Source organism: Sturnira hondurensis, unplaced genomic scaffold, assembly GCF_014824575.4.
Source record: "Sturnira hondurensis isolate 20B ecotype Veracruz unplaced genomic scaffold, ASM1482457v3 Scaffold0015596, whole genome shotgun sequence".
Lineage (NCBI taxonomy): Eukaryota > Metazoa > Chordata > Mammalia > Chiroptera > Phyllostomidae > Sturnira > Sturnira hondurensis.
The window spans coordinates 23,691,216-23,706,211 of record NW_028088227.1 but is presented as its reverse complement, the minus strand read 5'-3'; the positions used below and the strand labels follow the sequence as shown (position 1 = coordinate 23,706,211).

Sequence of the window (14,996 nt, the reverse complement as noted above, 5' to 3'; positions counted from 1 at the left end):
TTTTAAAACACCCGAAGACAATAACCCCTCCAGCCTTTGCCAGATCAGGTCAAGGCTGCGCATTGTGTATGCCAACGCCCTTTGGGACACACAAAAGGCTGCAGCAGGGCCGTCCAGGTGGCTTAGCTGGCTCCTGGCCGCAGCCTGGCTGCGGGCGTCTCGTGGAGCCTGTGCCCACCGGCGTCCTATTCACTTCACGTTGCCCTTGCTGCCAGCTGCTGCCCCCAGTCCAGCGCCTGTGCCCCATCCCTCGGGCCGTCAGCTTGCCAGTGCGTCATGCCCCTGGCCAATTGGGACCACCCAGCACAGCACCAGTCACCAGCACTGCCACCGCTTCTCACGCGGGGAGGGGCACAGGAGCACTGCCAGACCGCAGTCTCCAGGGCCCGCGGGCCGGGGAACACTTGGGCCCCCAACAGGGCTAGTGAGGGAAAGGGAAAAACGGACGAATTTTCACGAGCCTGATTAAATCACTGCCAATGGTGATTAATGTGCCCCAAAAATTGGGGTGAGACTGAAAGGTCCAACCCTCCAATCACATGGTTGGTTTCCCTGGTGACCAGCCCCCATTGGGAAGCTCTATTGGGGCCAACAGAGTCGCCTCATTAGTATAGTCTCAGGTGTAGTTGGAAGGGGCTCATTGAGAGGAACCTCCTCTCCCCCATGGCCCAGGGAATTTCAGGGTTTTATGATGGAAGCTCTGTCTGTGCCAGGAACCAGGACGAAGAGTATATTTATTCTCTCCCATTATGCTGTGCAAAGCCCCCAACCACCACACTCCAGGTCCCTGGACCCAGGACTTGGCTCGCAGGCAGTCTGACCCACTCCCAGGGCCTCTTCAGACCTCTTCAGCTTCCCAGGCTGGCCCAAGAGGGACCAAGGGGGATGTCACCTAAGGGTGCCTTCACCCCTGCCCCACCTCAGGTGTGGCCCCACCCCTGCCACAGGCCGGCCCGGTGGTGCCTTGCCCTGGATTCTCCAGCACCTGACATTCCTGCCTGCAGGTGCATATGTCGTCAACCCAGCAAGGCCATGCCTGGGATACAGAAAATACATGTCTTGGTCTTTGCCCCCAGTTCCTGACACCAAGCTCCTTAATCCCTTGTAATTTCCCGAGTGACTGGAGCATCCTTTATTTATTTTTTAAGATTTCATTTATTTTTGTAGCAAGAAAAAGAAGAGGGAAAGGGACAGAGACGCATTGATCAGTTGCCTCTTACACACCCCCAACCAGGGACCTGGCCCACAACCCAGGCATGTGCCCTGACTGGGAATTGAACCAGTGACCTTTCAGTTCTCAGGCTGGTGCTCAACACAATGAGCCATACCGGCTGGGGCCGGAGCACCTTTTATTCTAATGAGGCAACTCTGCACGGGATCCTGGATGGGGCCTGGTCACTAGAAAGACCAAGTCATGGTTAGAAGCTTGGAACTTTCAACCCCGAATCCCTCATCCTCCAAGGAGGAGGAGTTCATGATTGGTCATGCTTTTGTGAGGAAGCCTCCATAAAATCCGATTGCACAGCATTTGGGGAGCTTCCAGGTTAGCGAATGCTTCACTATGGGGAGGGTAACGCACCCCAACTCCACCACCGGTCAGAAGCTCCTGTGCTCAGGACTCTCCAGCACCCGCCCCCTGCATCTCTTCACATGGCTGTTCACCTGTCCTTTACCGTGTCCTTTTAATTAGCTGGGAAACACAGCTATCCCCCTGAGCTCTGAGCCGCTCCAACAAACTAATTGAACCCAAGGCGGGGTCAGGGAGACCTCTGATCAACAGCCAGTTGACCAGAAGCAGAGGTGACAGCATGGGTTGAAGTTGGCACCTGCAGTGGGGTGGAGAAAGCCATCCCATGGACCTGAGCCTGGAACCTGCGGAACCGGACGCCGTTTCCTGGTACAGAGCGTCACCACTGAGTTCAACTAGAGGACGTCTAGCAGGGTTGAGGACTTGCTCGTTGTTAGGAGGAAAACCCCCACAGGCGCTTGGGGACCAGCGTGTTGGAAGTGAGGTGTTCCTGTGAGTCACAAAGGACACTCATGGGGAAGAAACTCGTGGGAGGGAACAGCTGGGTTTTGTCCTACTCAGGAGGTCCCCTGAGCTCCCTTTTTCCTGCTCATGAGGGTCTAGGTGGGCTCCACCCTGAAACCTTGCCAGGACGCCCCTGTTGGGTGGGCACCACAGCACCCAGACACTTGCCTGGGCCCAGGCTTGCTTGTGAGGACGAGCCCAACCCCTTTGTGTGTCCTCCACCCCTCGGAGTCCAGACAGGTGCAGCAGGGGAGGTGGGGTGGATTTGCATTAGGGTTGGGGTGGGATGGTGATGAAGGTGGGGTTTAGGATGAGGTTTGGGGTGTCAGGACAGAAGCTTCCTCTTCTCTGTCCTCCCCACACCTCCTCTGTGGCTGTGGGCCGCTGTCTGTGGTGTAGACAGTGAGGAAGAAAGTCATGTTCTGAGTCAGCTGGGCTGAATGCTGTCCTCACCCCAAAGCTGTCTCCTGGTCACAGAGCACCTGTGCTCTGGGGAATGTCCTGGAACAGACTGTCTTCGGTGTTGGATGGGGTGTGGCATGAAGACAGCAGGAACCCCAAGGAAAAGCCCAGAACCCTGGAGTGTCCTGCCCAGAAGTTAATCTTTCCTTGAGAAGGAGGAGCTCCTCCTCCTGCACATGCTCTACCCAGACTCCCAGCAGTGCTGTCTCAGAACCTACCCCTCACCCTGCTCACACTCCCAGACGCAGCCCACTCTGGGCCTCGCTGCACCTTTGGTTGCCAGCCCTAGGCCTGACTTGGGTCCTGAGTGGTCCTTCCTGGAGAGGTGGTTGCTCCAGGAATCCACGTTTTGGGGTTTTGTGCATCGGGGTCTGGCCCCTGTGCTCCAGACCTGGCCCCTCCCTGCTGCTCCCACCTCGTTTGCTTGACTTCTGTCCCCTCAGCGATCATCTCCAGCCCTCAGCTCTTTCTCTGGATCCTCGACCCTGTTGGTGACCCTCCACAGTTTTTTCATAGACACTCGGCCATTCCCACCACTCTTAGGCTCTCTCCCTCAATACGCAGCCATCCCGCTGTCCTGGGCCCTCTCCGTCGCAGTTTGGTCCTCGCCAGGGACCCCTGGACCTCCTCAGAATCAGCCCTGACACAGAAAATGACATCAGTCCCATCTGCTCTGTAGTTGACTCAGTCGTTACCAAGGAGGCCGATGGCTCCAGCTGCCTGAAGTACACTCTCCAGATACTGGGTTAGGGTCAGGGTTAGAAGGTCAGAGTTATAGGGACCCCCACCTGACACCCACGTGCCCCCTGGTGAGCCCCACTGTGACCTCCATGTGGTCCTCACTTGATCTCCATGTGCCCTTCAGGTGACTGTCATGTGATCCCCCAACACCCAACAGGATTCCCATGTGCCCTCCATGACCATTAGGTGCCCCCGTGAGGCTTTTCATGTGACTCCCACATGACCCTGTGTGATTTACCCCCTAATGGGGAAGGTGCACTGGACCAAGTTTTCCCAACTTACCAGGCTTTCCAAAGGCAGTGGACTTGTCAGACTTTTTCCCCTCTATTAATAATGATGAGAAATAGAACCAAAGCCACGTTAGAAAAAGTTTCTGTGAAATAGGAAATACAGTCAGACCTTTAATTGGTGCATTTAACAAGAGAGGTGGCCGAGGGACAGCCCGGCTGTGGGGACAGCCCAGCCCTGACGTCAGCCCAGAGGGAACTTGCAGCAAAGCGGACATCATGCTCCCTCCAACATCCTCCTGGAGAACCCAAGGGTGCAAAGACAGTGTCCCTGCTTGTGAACAACGTAGCGAACCTGATAATGTATCCTAAGAGGGGCCATGAAAATATGCATACTATTAAAAAATGACACTTACATGAAAACAATATTAAAAAGAAGGGAACATAATTCCATCGAGGGAAAATCAAGTAACAGAAAGTACAACAAGAGTAAAGGTGACGGATTCATCGGGTAAGAAACCCCACAGAGGCATAGGGCCTCGGTTCCCAGACCCCCTCGCGAGGAGCCCTGTGCAGCTCCTCGGGCTCTGTCTGCGGGAGGAAGGCCGAGCCAGCAGAGGGCCTGCCCTTCAGGTAGCACGTCACGGTCTGCAGCCACCTCCCGCGGGGCAGACATCTCCCAGGCATCACTAGACTTAACTTTGTGGTATTTGTTGCCATAGGGAGGTTTATATTTTTATGTGGCTAAACCTATGGATCTTCTTCCTGTGACTCCTGGCCATCTTCTCTGACGAAGTTCCCATATTTCTTCGTGATCTTCAGTCTGACATCCAGAGATGCTGCTAGGCTTCCGCCTGGTTTTTCAGACCACGCCCCTGGGGGAGAGGGACCGAGGGCTCAATAGGCGAGGGGGGCTCACTGGCCAGGAGCCGGTGGGGGCAGGAAACTGTCAGGTGCGGCCCTGGAGGAAAGACAAGTGTGGGTGTCATTACTGCTCCCTAGGGCTGGCAGATTCCACATGGCAGGTGAGTCCTGGTCCAGATCCAGTGGGAGCCCTCACAGCTGTGCTTGGACTGGACATACCCATGGTCATCTGGGCCACACAAGCTGCAGGCAGAGCTGCAGGCAGCTCTCTGCTGGTGGCTGGATGGGGAGGCTAGAGCCATGGTAATGGGGGTTGGGGTGTGTGAGGCTGCCATGGTCTTTTGGCTGGGCCTTTCAAAATTCCCTGCTGTGGCCTAGGGACCTGACAAAGACCCACATTCACCTGCTTCTCAGTAGGCCTGGGGAAGGGGGACGGGGTCCTGGGGTCCTTACCTGCTAAAAGCATCGGCAGAGGGGGCGACCATGTGGCGCACAGAAGGCAGGAAGCCAGCAGCAGCTGGGAGGGCGGTGGCAGAGACCGCCATGGGCCAGGTGGAGTAAGCCATGGGTGAGCCAGGTGCAGGGACAGCCTGCAGCGGGGCTGGAGGTGCGTAGTGGTGGTGGTGGTGCACGGAGGGCGGCTTCTGCCTCTCAGCTCGCAGGACAGTGGGGTGAGCCCGCTGCGGACCCTCAGCACAGCACAGACACCAGCTCATTTCCACTGGGACCACCACTCTGGGCACTCCTCTCCCCCACCCATACTCCCCACTGCTGTTCCTGACTTAGGGTAGGCTCAGAGCCCAGAAAGGGCAGAGAGAGGGACGGTGCGGAGGGGAGAAAGGAAGGGAGAGCTCATCCAGATCAAGGAGGCAGCTTCTGGGCCCCAAACGGTGCAACCCATTCCTCGTCTGGGTGGGGGCAGGGGAGAAGTGGGTGGCTTCACAGCTGCATCACTGACCCCCAGAGCCAAAAATATGCTTTTCAGAGTTAGATGCACAATTTTCCAGAAGAGAAGCTGCTCAGATATTGACTTGGGTGGCCTTCTTTGCCCAGTGTGTGTTCCAAGCTGAGCCTACCTGTGATGTGGGGTTCAGGAGTGTGGCCTGTGGCCCCCTGGAGGACACAGGGGCCGCTGGGGGCAGGGCTTGGAGCATCAGGTTCTGCATGATGACCTGGTGCATCTGTGCATTCTGCAGCAGCATCATCTCCACCATGTCTGAAAGGGGGTCATTGGGGCCTGGTGAGACACAGATGGCTGGCGGGGGGCCAGCCTCGAGAACAGGGCTATAGAGCAGCCTGTTTACTGAAACAGATGTAGCACGTTACAGGTGTCTGTTCCTCCTGGGGAGCGGTGCACATTCCCAGATTTGAAGCTTCCAGGTCTGAGGGGATGCATGCTATAGTGTGTGGATGGTGTCTGGCGGGGCTCCCAGGAGGTGTCTCCACTTGCCTTCCCCTAGCAGATTCCTCATGCACCACCTGGGCTGCATGATGGGCCCCAAAATGTGTGTCCACAATCTAACCCAAGACCTCAGAATGTGGCCTTATTTGGAGAAAGGGTCTTTGCAGGTGTGATGAAGGACCTTGAGATGAGATCACCCTGGCTTATCCAGGTGGGCCCCAAGTCCAGAACAAGCGTGTTTACAAGAGACAGGCAGATGGAGGTGGAAACCACAGGGGAGACACAGACTTGGACAGGGATGAGTGATACGGCCACAGCCCAGGAAACCTGGAGCCATGGCTGGAAGAGGCGGGAAGGACCCTCCCTGGAGGGAGTTTGGTCCTGCAACACCTGGGTTTTGGACTTCTGGCCTCCATACTGTGACAGAGCGGATTTCTGTGGTTTTAAACACCTGGCTTGTGGTGCTTTGCTACAGCTGCTCCAGGATATATTCACCAACTCTGGATACTATAAAACATGCAAATTTTGTCAGCATGAGAGGCAAATGTGGGTTTTTCCTATAGCAGCTATAGCTTGGAAATTAGGCATTTCCTCCAGGCTCTGTCAGCCTCATCAAAGTGAGGGTCCACTACGGGTGTTGATATTCCCGGGCAAACAAACAGGAGCCTGGAAGCCTGGGGGCAGGGGCTCCAACAGGGCACAGGACACAGGACTCCAGCCAACAGCCTCCCCGCTCAAACCTCCTGGGTCCCCAGCAGGCCAGCCCACCATGCAGATTTTGAACTAACCAGGCCTCCATAATTGCATGGGCCAACCCCTTAAAACACATCTTTCTCCCAGTATATACAACCTATTGGTTCTGTTTCTCTGGAGAGCCCTGACTAACACAGATTTTCCCCAGGGCTGGGGCGGTGCCCACCCAGGAGCAGCGGGAGCCCTCCAAGGGAAGGCTTCCCCTGGCAGGCCCGCAGTACTCCCACTGACAGAGTCAGGACTGAAAAGATTAGAGCAGGCAGGAGGGCACAGAAATGGACACATCGCTGAAGGGACACTCCATGACAAAGGGACATGTCAGCACAATGGGACACTGAGTCTTTAGTCAATGGCACAGGGTCAAACTGATGTCCATGGCAGAAAAATCACATTGATCCCTAACTGGCAGCACACATATCCACTCCAGGTGGATTGTAAATCTGAGTGTGAAATGTACACCAAGCCTTAGGAGGCACCATGACCTTGAGCTGGTGAAGACTTCTTAAACAGGATACCCAAGGCACTAACCATAAAGACAAGAGCCTGGAAAACTGAGCTTTATTAAAATTAAGAACTACTGTTCATCCAAAACCATGAAGACTGAAAGGGAAAGCCACACAAAGGACTTAATATTTGTAATATTGTACATATATCAAAAAAGGATCCATTGCAGAATAGAAAGAATTCCTATAAATCAATAAGAGGCAGATGACCTAAAGAAAAATGGGCAAAACACTTAAACGGGCACTTCACAAAAAGGATATTCAGATGGCCAATAAATAGGTAAGAAGGGGAAATGCAAATTACAGCCAGACTGAGCTACCACACATGTCCTCCAGGTTGGCAAAAATGCAAAGCAAATCTGAAAACTCGGTGTTGGCGAGTGGCCGTGGGCAGCTGAAGCTCTCCTTCCCTTCCGTGACACCTACAGGGCATCGCTCATCGGGAAGACTGTCTGGCAATGTTTCCTGACCGGGCTGTCTCATCTCCCAACACGTGCCCTTGTCCAGTCCCCTCACCAGAAGACAGGAAGTTCCAGAGCAGCACTGCTACAGCAGCCACCACAGGAAAGAACTGGACACCCGAGCCCCCAACAGAAGGCACCCACAGACTGTGGGCTGCATCATGGCCCCAGTGATGCCCACAGCCTGATCCCCAGAACCTGTGATTGTGTTCCACTACAGGGCAAAAGGGACCTTGTAGATGTGATTAACTTAAGAAGGTTGAAGTGGAAGCCACGGAAGTGTCCACAGATGGATGAAGAGATGAGCATCCATACACACAGTGGAATATTACTCTGCCTTAAAAAGGAGGGAGGTTCTGCCCTGGCCGGTGTAGCTCAGCAGATTGAGCGTCGGCCTGCGAACCAGAGGATCGTGGTTCAATTCCCAGTCAGGGCACATGCCTGGGTTGCAGGCCAGTTCCCGGCAGGGGACACGCCAGAGGCAACCATACATTGATGTTTCTCCCCCTCTCTCCTTCCCTTCCTCTCTAAAGATAAATAAAAATAAAAAATAAAAAGGAGGGAGGTTCTGACACACACTACAAAATGGGGGAATCTTGAGGATATTACTCCAGGCACAGACGCTGTGTGATTCCACTTAGGTAATAGTTGATTCAGTTGGAGTTCATTTTTTTGTCAGGAATGGGGTAAGGAATTTGACCTTACTTTTTCTAAATAGCTAGCTATGAATTGAATATTTCATTTTTTAAATTTTTTAAAAGATTTTATTTATTCATTTTTAGAGAAAGGGGAAAAGAAGGAGAAAGAGGGAGAGAAATATCAATGTATGGTTGCCTCTCACACGTCCCATATTGGGACCTGGCCTGCAACCCAGGCATGTGCCCTGACTGGGAATCGAACCAGTGGCCCTTTGTTTTGCAGCCTGCCCTCAATCCACTGAGCTACACCAGCCATGGCAAATATTTCACTCTTAATCGCTAATTTTAAATGCTGCTTTTAGGGCATAAAAGCATTTGTGTACACACACAAGCACAGTTTGCTCAGTTTGCCTTGGCAATCCAACCGCTGAAGTTCATCCGGAAAAACCAACAACAGATAGTGAGGAAAGGCGGGGCCCTCCGCACCTCCAAGGCACCTCGGTGTGCGAATGGCTCCCCTGGAAGAGCTGTGTGGCAGCCTTGGACTGAGCCTGGCACGTGCCACCATCCATGATGTGCTGCAGTAATTGAACTAGTTGGTTTTAGCCACTGGGACTGAATTGAGAACACTGGTTAGCTGATCCTATAGACAGGTCTGCCTGCCCCTAGACCCTCAACACCATCCATCACTAGGGAAATGACAATGACCTACCACTTCCCCATTAAAATGGCCGAGACTAAAAAGCCTGACTGTGCCAAAGGGGGATGTGGAGGAACAGGAACCTCACACAGCTGGTAGAGATGTAAAATGTACAGACACTATGGACACAGTTTGGCAGTTTTCGTAGAATTAAACACAGACTTCCACATGATCAGGGCATTCTGCTTTTTTATATTTACCAAAAAGAGATGGAAACATGTCCACGGGAGACTCAGACACAAATGCCCATGACCCACAACCCAAATGTCCGTCAGCAGGAGAAAGGAGAAAGAAACTAATGCAGACACTCGGCCGTGACAAGGAACCCACCAGAGTCAGGACTCTGAGGACAATTACGCTGAATCAAAGTGGCCACACGAGACAGTGCATCCTCTGTCACTCTGTGTACTTGGAATCTAGAAAATGCTAATTAACATGCTGGGGCATGTTAATGCTAATTAACATGAAAATGCTAATTAACATGCTGGGGCAAAGGCTGATCAGCAGTTGCCTGTGGGGCCAGAAGGAGGGAGTGACAAGGGGTATGAGGAAGCTTTGGGCAGGGGGCAGATGTTTCACTAACTCGATTTGCTGTCATGTGTGTACCCATGTGTCAAAACTTACCAAACTGTATGCATCAAATGTGCGCCAGTGATTCTATCATCTCAGTAAAGCTCTTTTTAAAATCATGTATTTAAAACTTATTTAAAAAGAAGCATTTTAACCAAGGTTTTTGTAGAGCCAGTAATTAGATGACCTGGGATTGGAGCCCAATAGTCTTTGCATTCCTAATCACATTAAAAGCATTTCTCAAAGTTAAAGCCATTTTCATGTTGGTAACGAGTAACTTCAGTTGAGTAGCCAAAAGTCGACCCTTAATGACTATCGTGCTCACAAAATATTTTTCCTTTCAGCAGAGAATTTGGTAGCCCGTAACAATATTACTATCAAACACTTACCTTCCTTAATGCTTCCTGACCTTTGAGTCGGAATGGCCTGGGGAGGCGGAATCTGTGCGATGACTGGTTGCTGAGGGAGCTGCTGGATGATGGTGGCGGGAGGCCGGGGGACCTAGGGAGAGTCAGGTAACCAGCTACCTGAATGCATCCTTGGAGAGAGTATTCAATAGCACCCACCTATCCACACATCTACCCACTCACCTATTCACCCACCCACTCACCCATCTGTCCACCCACCCACTCACCCATCCATCTACCCACACAGTAATCCATCTGGTCAACCAGTAAGCCCCCCATCCATCCCTCACCTACCCACCCATCCACCTATCCACTCACCTAGTAACCCATCCATCCAACCACCTGTCCATCTACCCGTCTGCTCACTCTCCCACTCATCCACTCACCTATCCACCCATGCATCTACCTCATCATTTGGCCATCCACCAATCTACCATCTACTTATCTACATATCCATCCAAGGACAACTGTAATGAGAGGTTGAATTAGCAGCTGAACAGATAAATATGTGAATCTGGGCATTACTTAAGACATGGTATATTATGGACTGAATGTCTGTGTTAACCTGCCCCCCTCCAAAGTCATATGTTGTAGCCCTCACCTCTGATGTGACTGTATTTGGAAACAGGGCCTGTGAACAGGTGACAAAGGTTAAATGAGGCCATAAAGGTGGGCCCTGGTCCAATAGGACTGGTGCCCTTATAAGAAGAGACACCAGCCCTCTCTCTGTGGCATGTGAGGACAGGGAGATGCAGCCATCTGCAAGCCGGGAAGAGAGCCCTCTCTGGAAGCCATACTGGCCAGCACCTTGATCTTGGGCTTCCAGCCTCTAGTCCAGCCTCCAGAACTGTGAGAAATACATTTCTGTCATTGAAGCCACCTGTCTGTGTTACGTTGTTAGGGTAGCTCCAGCTAATAAGTGGTATTTTTAATGTTCCCCACATTTCCTGGCTTGTCTGGGCTAAGCTAATCCCCAGTTTCATTAATACCGCTTTAACAGAGGCACCCAAGAAATGTGTCACGAAAATAACCTCTGGCTTCTCTCCTGAGGTAAAAATAAATGTACAACAATTCTGAGCATGCGCCGGGCAGTGAGTGCACACCACGAAGACTTTGTTTTAGTCCTTTGCGGCTGTACAAGGCCCTGACTCTGTCCCTTCTCTCTCAGGTCACAGAAAGCATGGTATAGGCCACAGCAGGCAAGCTTCTTCCAGGAGCCTCTCGGGTCTGTGGGCCGACTGCTCAGCACAGGTGCCAACTAAGGAGGCCAGTCCAGGGAGACTATTTATGAGCACGGAGGTTTGCATTTCATATCGTTTTCGTGTGTCCCTAACTGCTCTTCCTTTGATTTTTCTCCCCCAAACATTTACAAGTGTATTATTAGCTTGCAAGTTGTGTAGATGCAGGTGGCAGGCCAACTTTAGGTACAGCAATAGTGTCCACCCCCGGCATCGACCGAGGAGGCCCTCGTGGAGTGCTATGCCTGCCTGTCCTGGCTGAGGGCCTTCCTACCCCCGGCTCTTTGAGTCCAGCTTCTAGAAATTCAGTGACTAAGGGTCCTCATTGGCCTCTTGGTGTCACTGGTACTGAGACTGATACAGGGGAGCATGGCCAGACCCTGGTCAAGTGCAGGAAGTGTGAATGTGCTTGAGACTGGGGGGAGCCTCCTGTGCTTATGCCCCCACCCTCCCTTGGTACCTGAAGGGAGGTTCCATGTGTCGGAAGACAGCACGGAGGGGGTCACAGTCTTGGGATAACTGGAACCTGGACACAGACAGCCCAGGAGCAAAGGGGGCTCTGGGCGCTCCATGAGCATGGACCCCTCCGAGGCATCCCTTCCCACTCCATCCCCTCCACCATGGGCTGCCAGGCTCCCTCACAAAGAACAAGTGTTCTCCAGGTCCTGACCCAGCCTGCCAGCGCCATCAAACTCCCTGGCCAGCCCCTGCAGCTGGGCCTGCCCACTTCCTCAGCCATGTCTTCTCACCAGTCACACTGGTCTTCTCCCTGAGGCCCCCATGTGCCAGGTTCCAGCTTCTGTCCCTCCTCTGAGTCCCAGCTGGCCTCGGACACAATCCCTTTTGCTGAAAGTCAGGCGCTTTCCATTGTTTGCAACCCAGAATGCCGAATGAAGGTATGAGTCTCTTAACATTGGGACACTGCCCCCCACCTTTTTCTTAAATTGTGCCCTTGAAATTGTCTTAAGCATCTCCTGGTCATTATGGAGTTTTGAAAAAGAGTTAACATGCCTCTTCCCCAGATCCAGGGTCCTCTGGATGCTGAATTTCCATAATACTTCTCCTAGAGCAAAAGTTAGGACCTGGGGCTGGGACCCCAGCCTCTCACCTTTAATAAGGGAACAAGACCTCCCCCAAAGCCCTGTCTTAGGGCACCTTTGAGGATGACCGAGGTGAGTCACTGAAGTCCTTGTGAATGCCTGGGCATGGCCGCTGCTGGCTCTCCCTCTTCAGCGCACTCTCATAATGCTGCTGAGCTTGCCGCAGATAGGAGGCCTCTGTGGGCACAGCCTTCCCACAGTGGTTCTGCCCCCGGCTTCACCCAAAGACCTACCGAGTGTTGGATGACCCGAGGCAGCTCCAGGGCTGGTGGGGCTGGGGAGGCAGAGGGGTAGCCGGGTGAAGCCGGGATCCCGGGGGGTACCTCCGGAGGCAGCTCTGACGGATGGGCTCCTCTCCTGGGCCCCCTCCAGGCAAAGGCACGGGTGCGGGCGAGCTCTTCCAGGAGGTGTTGTTCCTGCAATGCCAGGCCGGGACTGCTGCATTAAAGGGCAGCCACCGAGCCCTGTGAGAGAGTCTGTGTGCTGGGGTCCTCCACGCTGGGTGGCCCATGCAGGACACCTGGGGTCTTCATTGCTCCACCACAGGGCTTCCCTGGAACTGGAGCCAGGCCCAAGGGCCCTTTGAGACAGGGCACACACAAGAACACCGCTCCTTTTAAAATTTACCAAATCGTATGAACTAGTTTCTGGGTCTAGCTGCCTCAGCATCCCCTCTACTACGAGTGTGACATTTATCATAACTATTTGTGTGGACTTTGTGTGCACCTTCCTGATGCTGGTGGGTGGAGTTGGGACCGGGCCCCTGGGCTTCTTGGAATTCCACTTCCTGTAGGAATCGGGCCCTTTATTCAGCATTTCCTCCTTGGATAATGTACCACCAGAGCGGATGTCGTAGCTAATCACTTGCTTGTCAGGGCCCAGACCATAGATAGTGCGAGCATGTTCCTTTCTCCATTTAGTCTGTTCCATGCCCCAGGTGTGAAGTCTCTCAGCTGCTCCCAGTTCACCAGCTACCCGTCCACAGGTCACGAACCTCAGAGAACCAGTGCCGAGTCCAGAAAGGCGGGACACCCCCAACTCCCACCTGCACCCCACCCCCCACTCAGGTCTGAGTGTGGTGGCCAGCAGTTTCAGCTACAGACAGCTCCGGCAAGGCTGCTGCCACGCCGACCTACCCAGAGTCTCTGCAGAAGGTCCTTTCTCCTCCTCAGGGCGCTCCGCAGGGCTGCATCCGGCCTGCTTTCTTGTCCTGGAGGGAAGCTGTGCTGAGTGATGTGCAGACCCATCAGCACCCCCCAACCTTACCCACCGAGACCTGGAGGTGACCAGACCCTCCATTTTCTCACCTGGAAAATGGGGGTGAGGGATGTTCCTGTCCTGAGGTTTGCAGATGATGGTGACAAATAGGATGTGAGGGTGCACTCAGCAGAGCACCTGGCGTGCGCCTGTGTGTGAATGAGCAGGCGTGTGTGAGGGTATGAGTGCATGTGAGGTATGCTCTGCATGCATGTATGTGTATGTGTATGCACGTGTGTGTCAGTGAATGTTGTGAAGATGAAAACAAAAAGACATACTTCAGCCTTGGACACAGGCAACAGCATTAAGCACAGTCTTGCCAGTGACAGGAGTGGGTGGGACCTGAGCAGAAGGTCTCACGCCTGCCCACGGGGTCCAGCTCTTACCAGGTACAAGATGGGGGTCCTCAGAATCCCCTTCCACATCCTCACGCTCTCGCTCCAGTTTCTGTGAGGAAGAGACCGTGGCAGGGGCAGGCTCTGGGATAGGCTCAGTGTGAGCAGGGCACAGGCTGGCATGGGGCACCCGCCTGTGTTCCTGGCTGTGCCCCAGACACAGGGGACTGGGCAGGAAGTGCTGTGTGATGGAGGTGTGGGACAGGCTGCAAGGGCAGTCATCCTCTCTCAGGGACGTGTGTGTCACATTCCCCACACAGCACACATGTTCCCCCTTGAATTCTAAGGGTGGACACTTTGTCATGTGTGGCCCCCTCACACAGCTTTCTGAACAGCCAGACCCAGGCTAGTTCTGTGTCCCCCACCACCCTGACTGCTCCATGTGGGCTTTGAGCTGGACAGCCATAGTCTGGACCAGTCCTGGGGTGACCCCTGCTGGCCCCTGCAAGGTGGCCCATGGGTCACCAGAGGAGGGGTGGCAGGAAGGTGCAGGGCTGTGAGGGCTGCAGAAGAGGAACAAAGCAAGTCGGGGCATGGAGGAGTTGCTGTGCTGGGCGACCTGTGAGGACAGGCCAGCCATGGACCATGCAGACCCTTAGAGGATAAGAAGATCGGTGTGATGGAGGGGCCACCAGGCCCCCTGCCCCGGGCCCAGCCCAGGGGCCTATGGGTCCTACTCGGGGTAGGTGTCTGTCTTCCTTTAAACACTGAAGCCCAGAGGCCCTCAGGGGTTACCTTCATGGGCCCTGGCAGTGCCCAGCCAGTAGGTGCAGACTTGTGTCCTGGCTGTGGAAACTGCCAGGAGAACCTACGTGGTTCTGTACAGACAAAAAGAAGAAAAGCCAAGAAACCACAGTCCTTCGTTACAAGGCTGCAAACCACAGGAGAGGATTTTGCTGGGGAGCCACAGCACTCACAAAACTAGTCCTGCCTTTTAAAGCTGAGTTTCTCTAACTAGGTGTTGAAAACACAAGTGCCTGGCTGCCTTACCTTCTCCAATAGTTTCAGTGTCAGGCGGGTCATTTGGTCTGCCACAGAGGAGTCCAGCATCTCAGGACCGTAGGAGAGGGGACGCTGCAGGCCCCTCCCTTCCTGGTTGTCAGTTATCGCAGGAAAGCACAGCTCAGCTACCTGAGAGAAGCAGCCTCAGCCCTGGTGTCACTGAAGGATTGTAGCGCTGGCCTCGGTTCACTTCCTGGAGACTGGCCTCTGCCAAGGAGTGGGAGGGCCCCACAGCCCTCTGGGC

At 53.7% G+C, this 14,996-nt stretch overlaps 1 protein-coding gene across 4 annotated transcripts; it reads right to left on the bottom strand.

Annotated features, from left to right (window-relative positions):
- Positions 1-4,179: 4,179 nt before the first annotated feature.
- Positions 4,180-14,996, bottom strand: CUNH21orf58 (chromosome unknown C21orf58 homolog). Of its 4 annotated transcripts, none has more exons than XM_037065160.1 (8): positions 14,741-14,996; positions 13,742-13,802; positions 13,235-13,308; positions 12,332-12,514; positions 9,743-9,854; positions 5,403-5,542; positions 4,780-5,015; positions 4,180-4,423 (listed from the first exon to the last, which is right to left on the bottom strand). In XM_037065160.1, exons 1-8 carry the CDS (start codon positions 14,798-14,800, stop codon positions 4,378-4,380), a joined length of 912 nt encoding a protein of 303 aa, XP_036921055.1. In that variant the 5' UTR covers positions 14,801-14,996; the 3' UTR covers positions 4,180-4,377. The 4 variants fall into 4 exon arrangements, with proteins under 4 accessions (XP_036921055.1, XP_036921057.1, XP_036921056.1 ...); XM_037065162.1 differs by having other exon boundaries at positions 4,180-4,337; XM_037065161.1 differs by having other exon boundaries at positions 4,780-5,006.

Bases quoted from the DNA above. Each gene is read 5' to 3' on its own strand.
- CUNH21orf58 (XM_037065160.1), bottom strand. From the start codon at position 14,800: ATGCTGGACTCCTCTGTGGCAGACCAAATGACCCGCCTGACACTGAAA. The intron at 13,803-14,740 runs GTAAGGCAGCCA...TCTTCCTCACAG, and splicing joins CACTGAAACTATTGGAGAAG to AAACTGGAGCGAGAGCGTGA. The intron at 5,016-5,402 runs GTAGGCTCAGCT...TGCTGTGCTGAG, and splicing joins TCCTGAACCCCACATCACAG to GGTCCGCAGCGGGCTCACCC.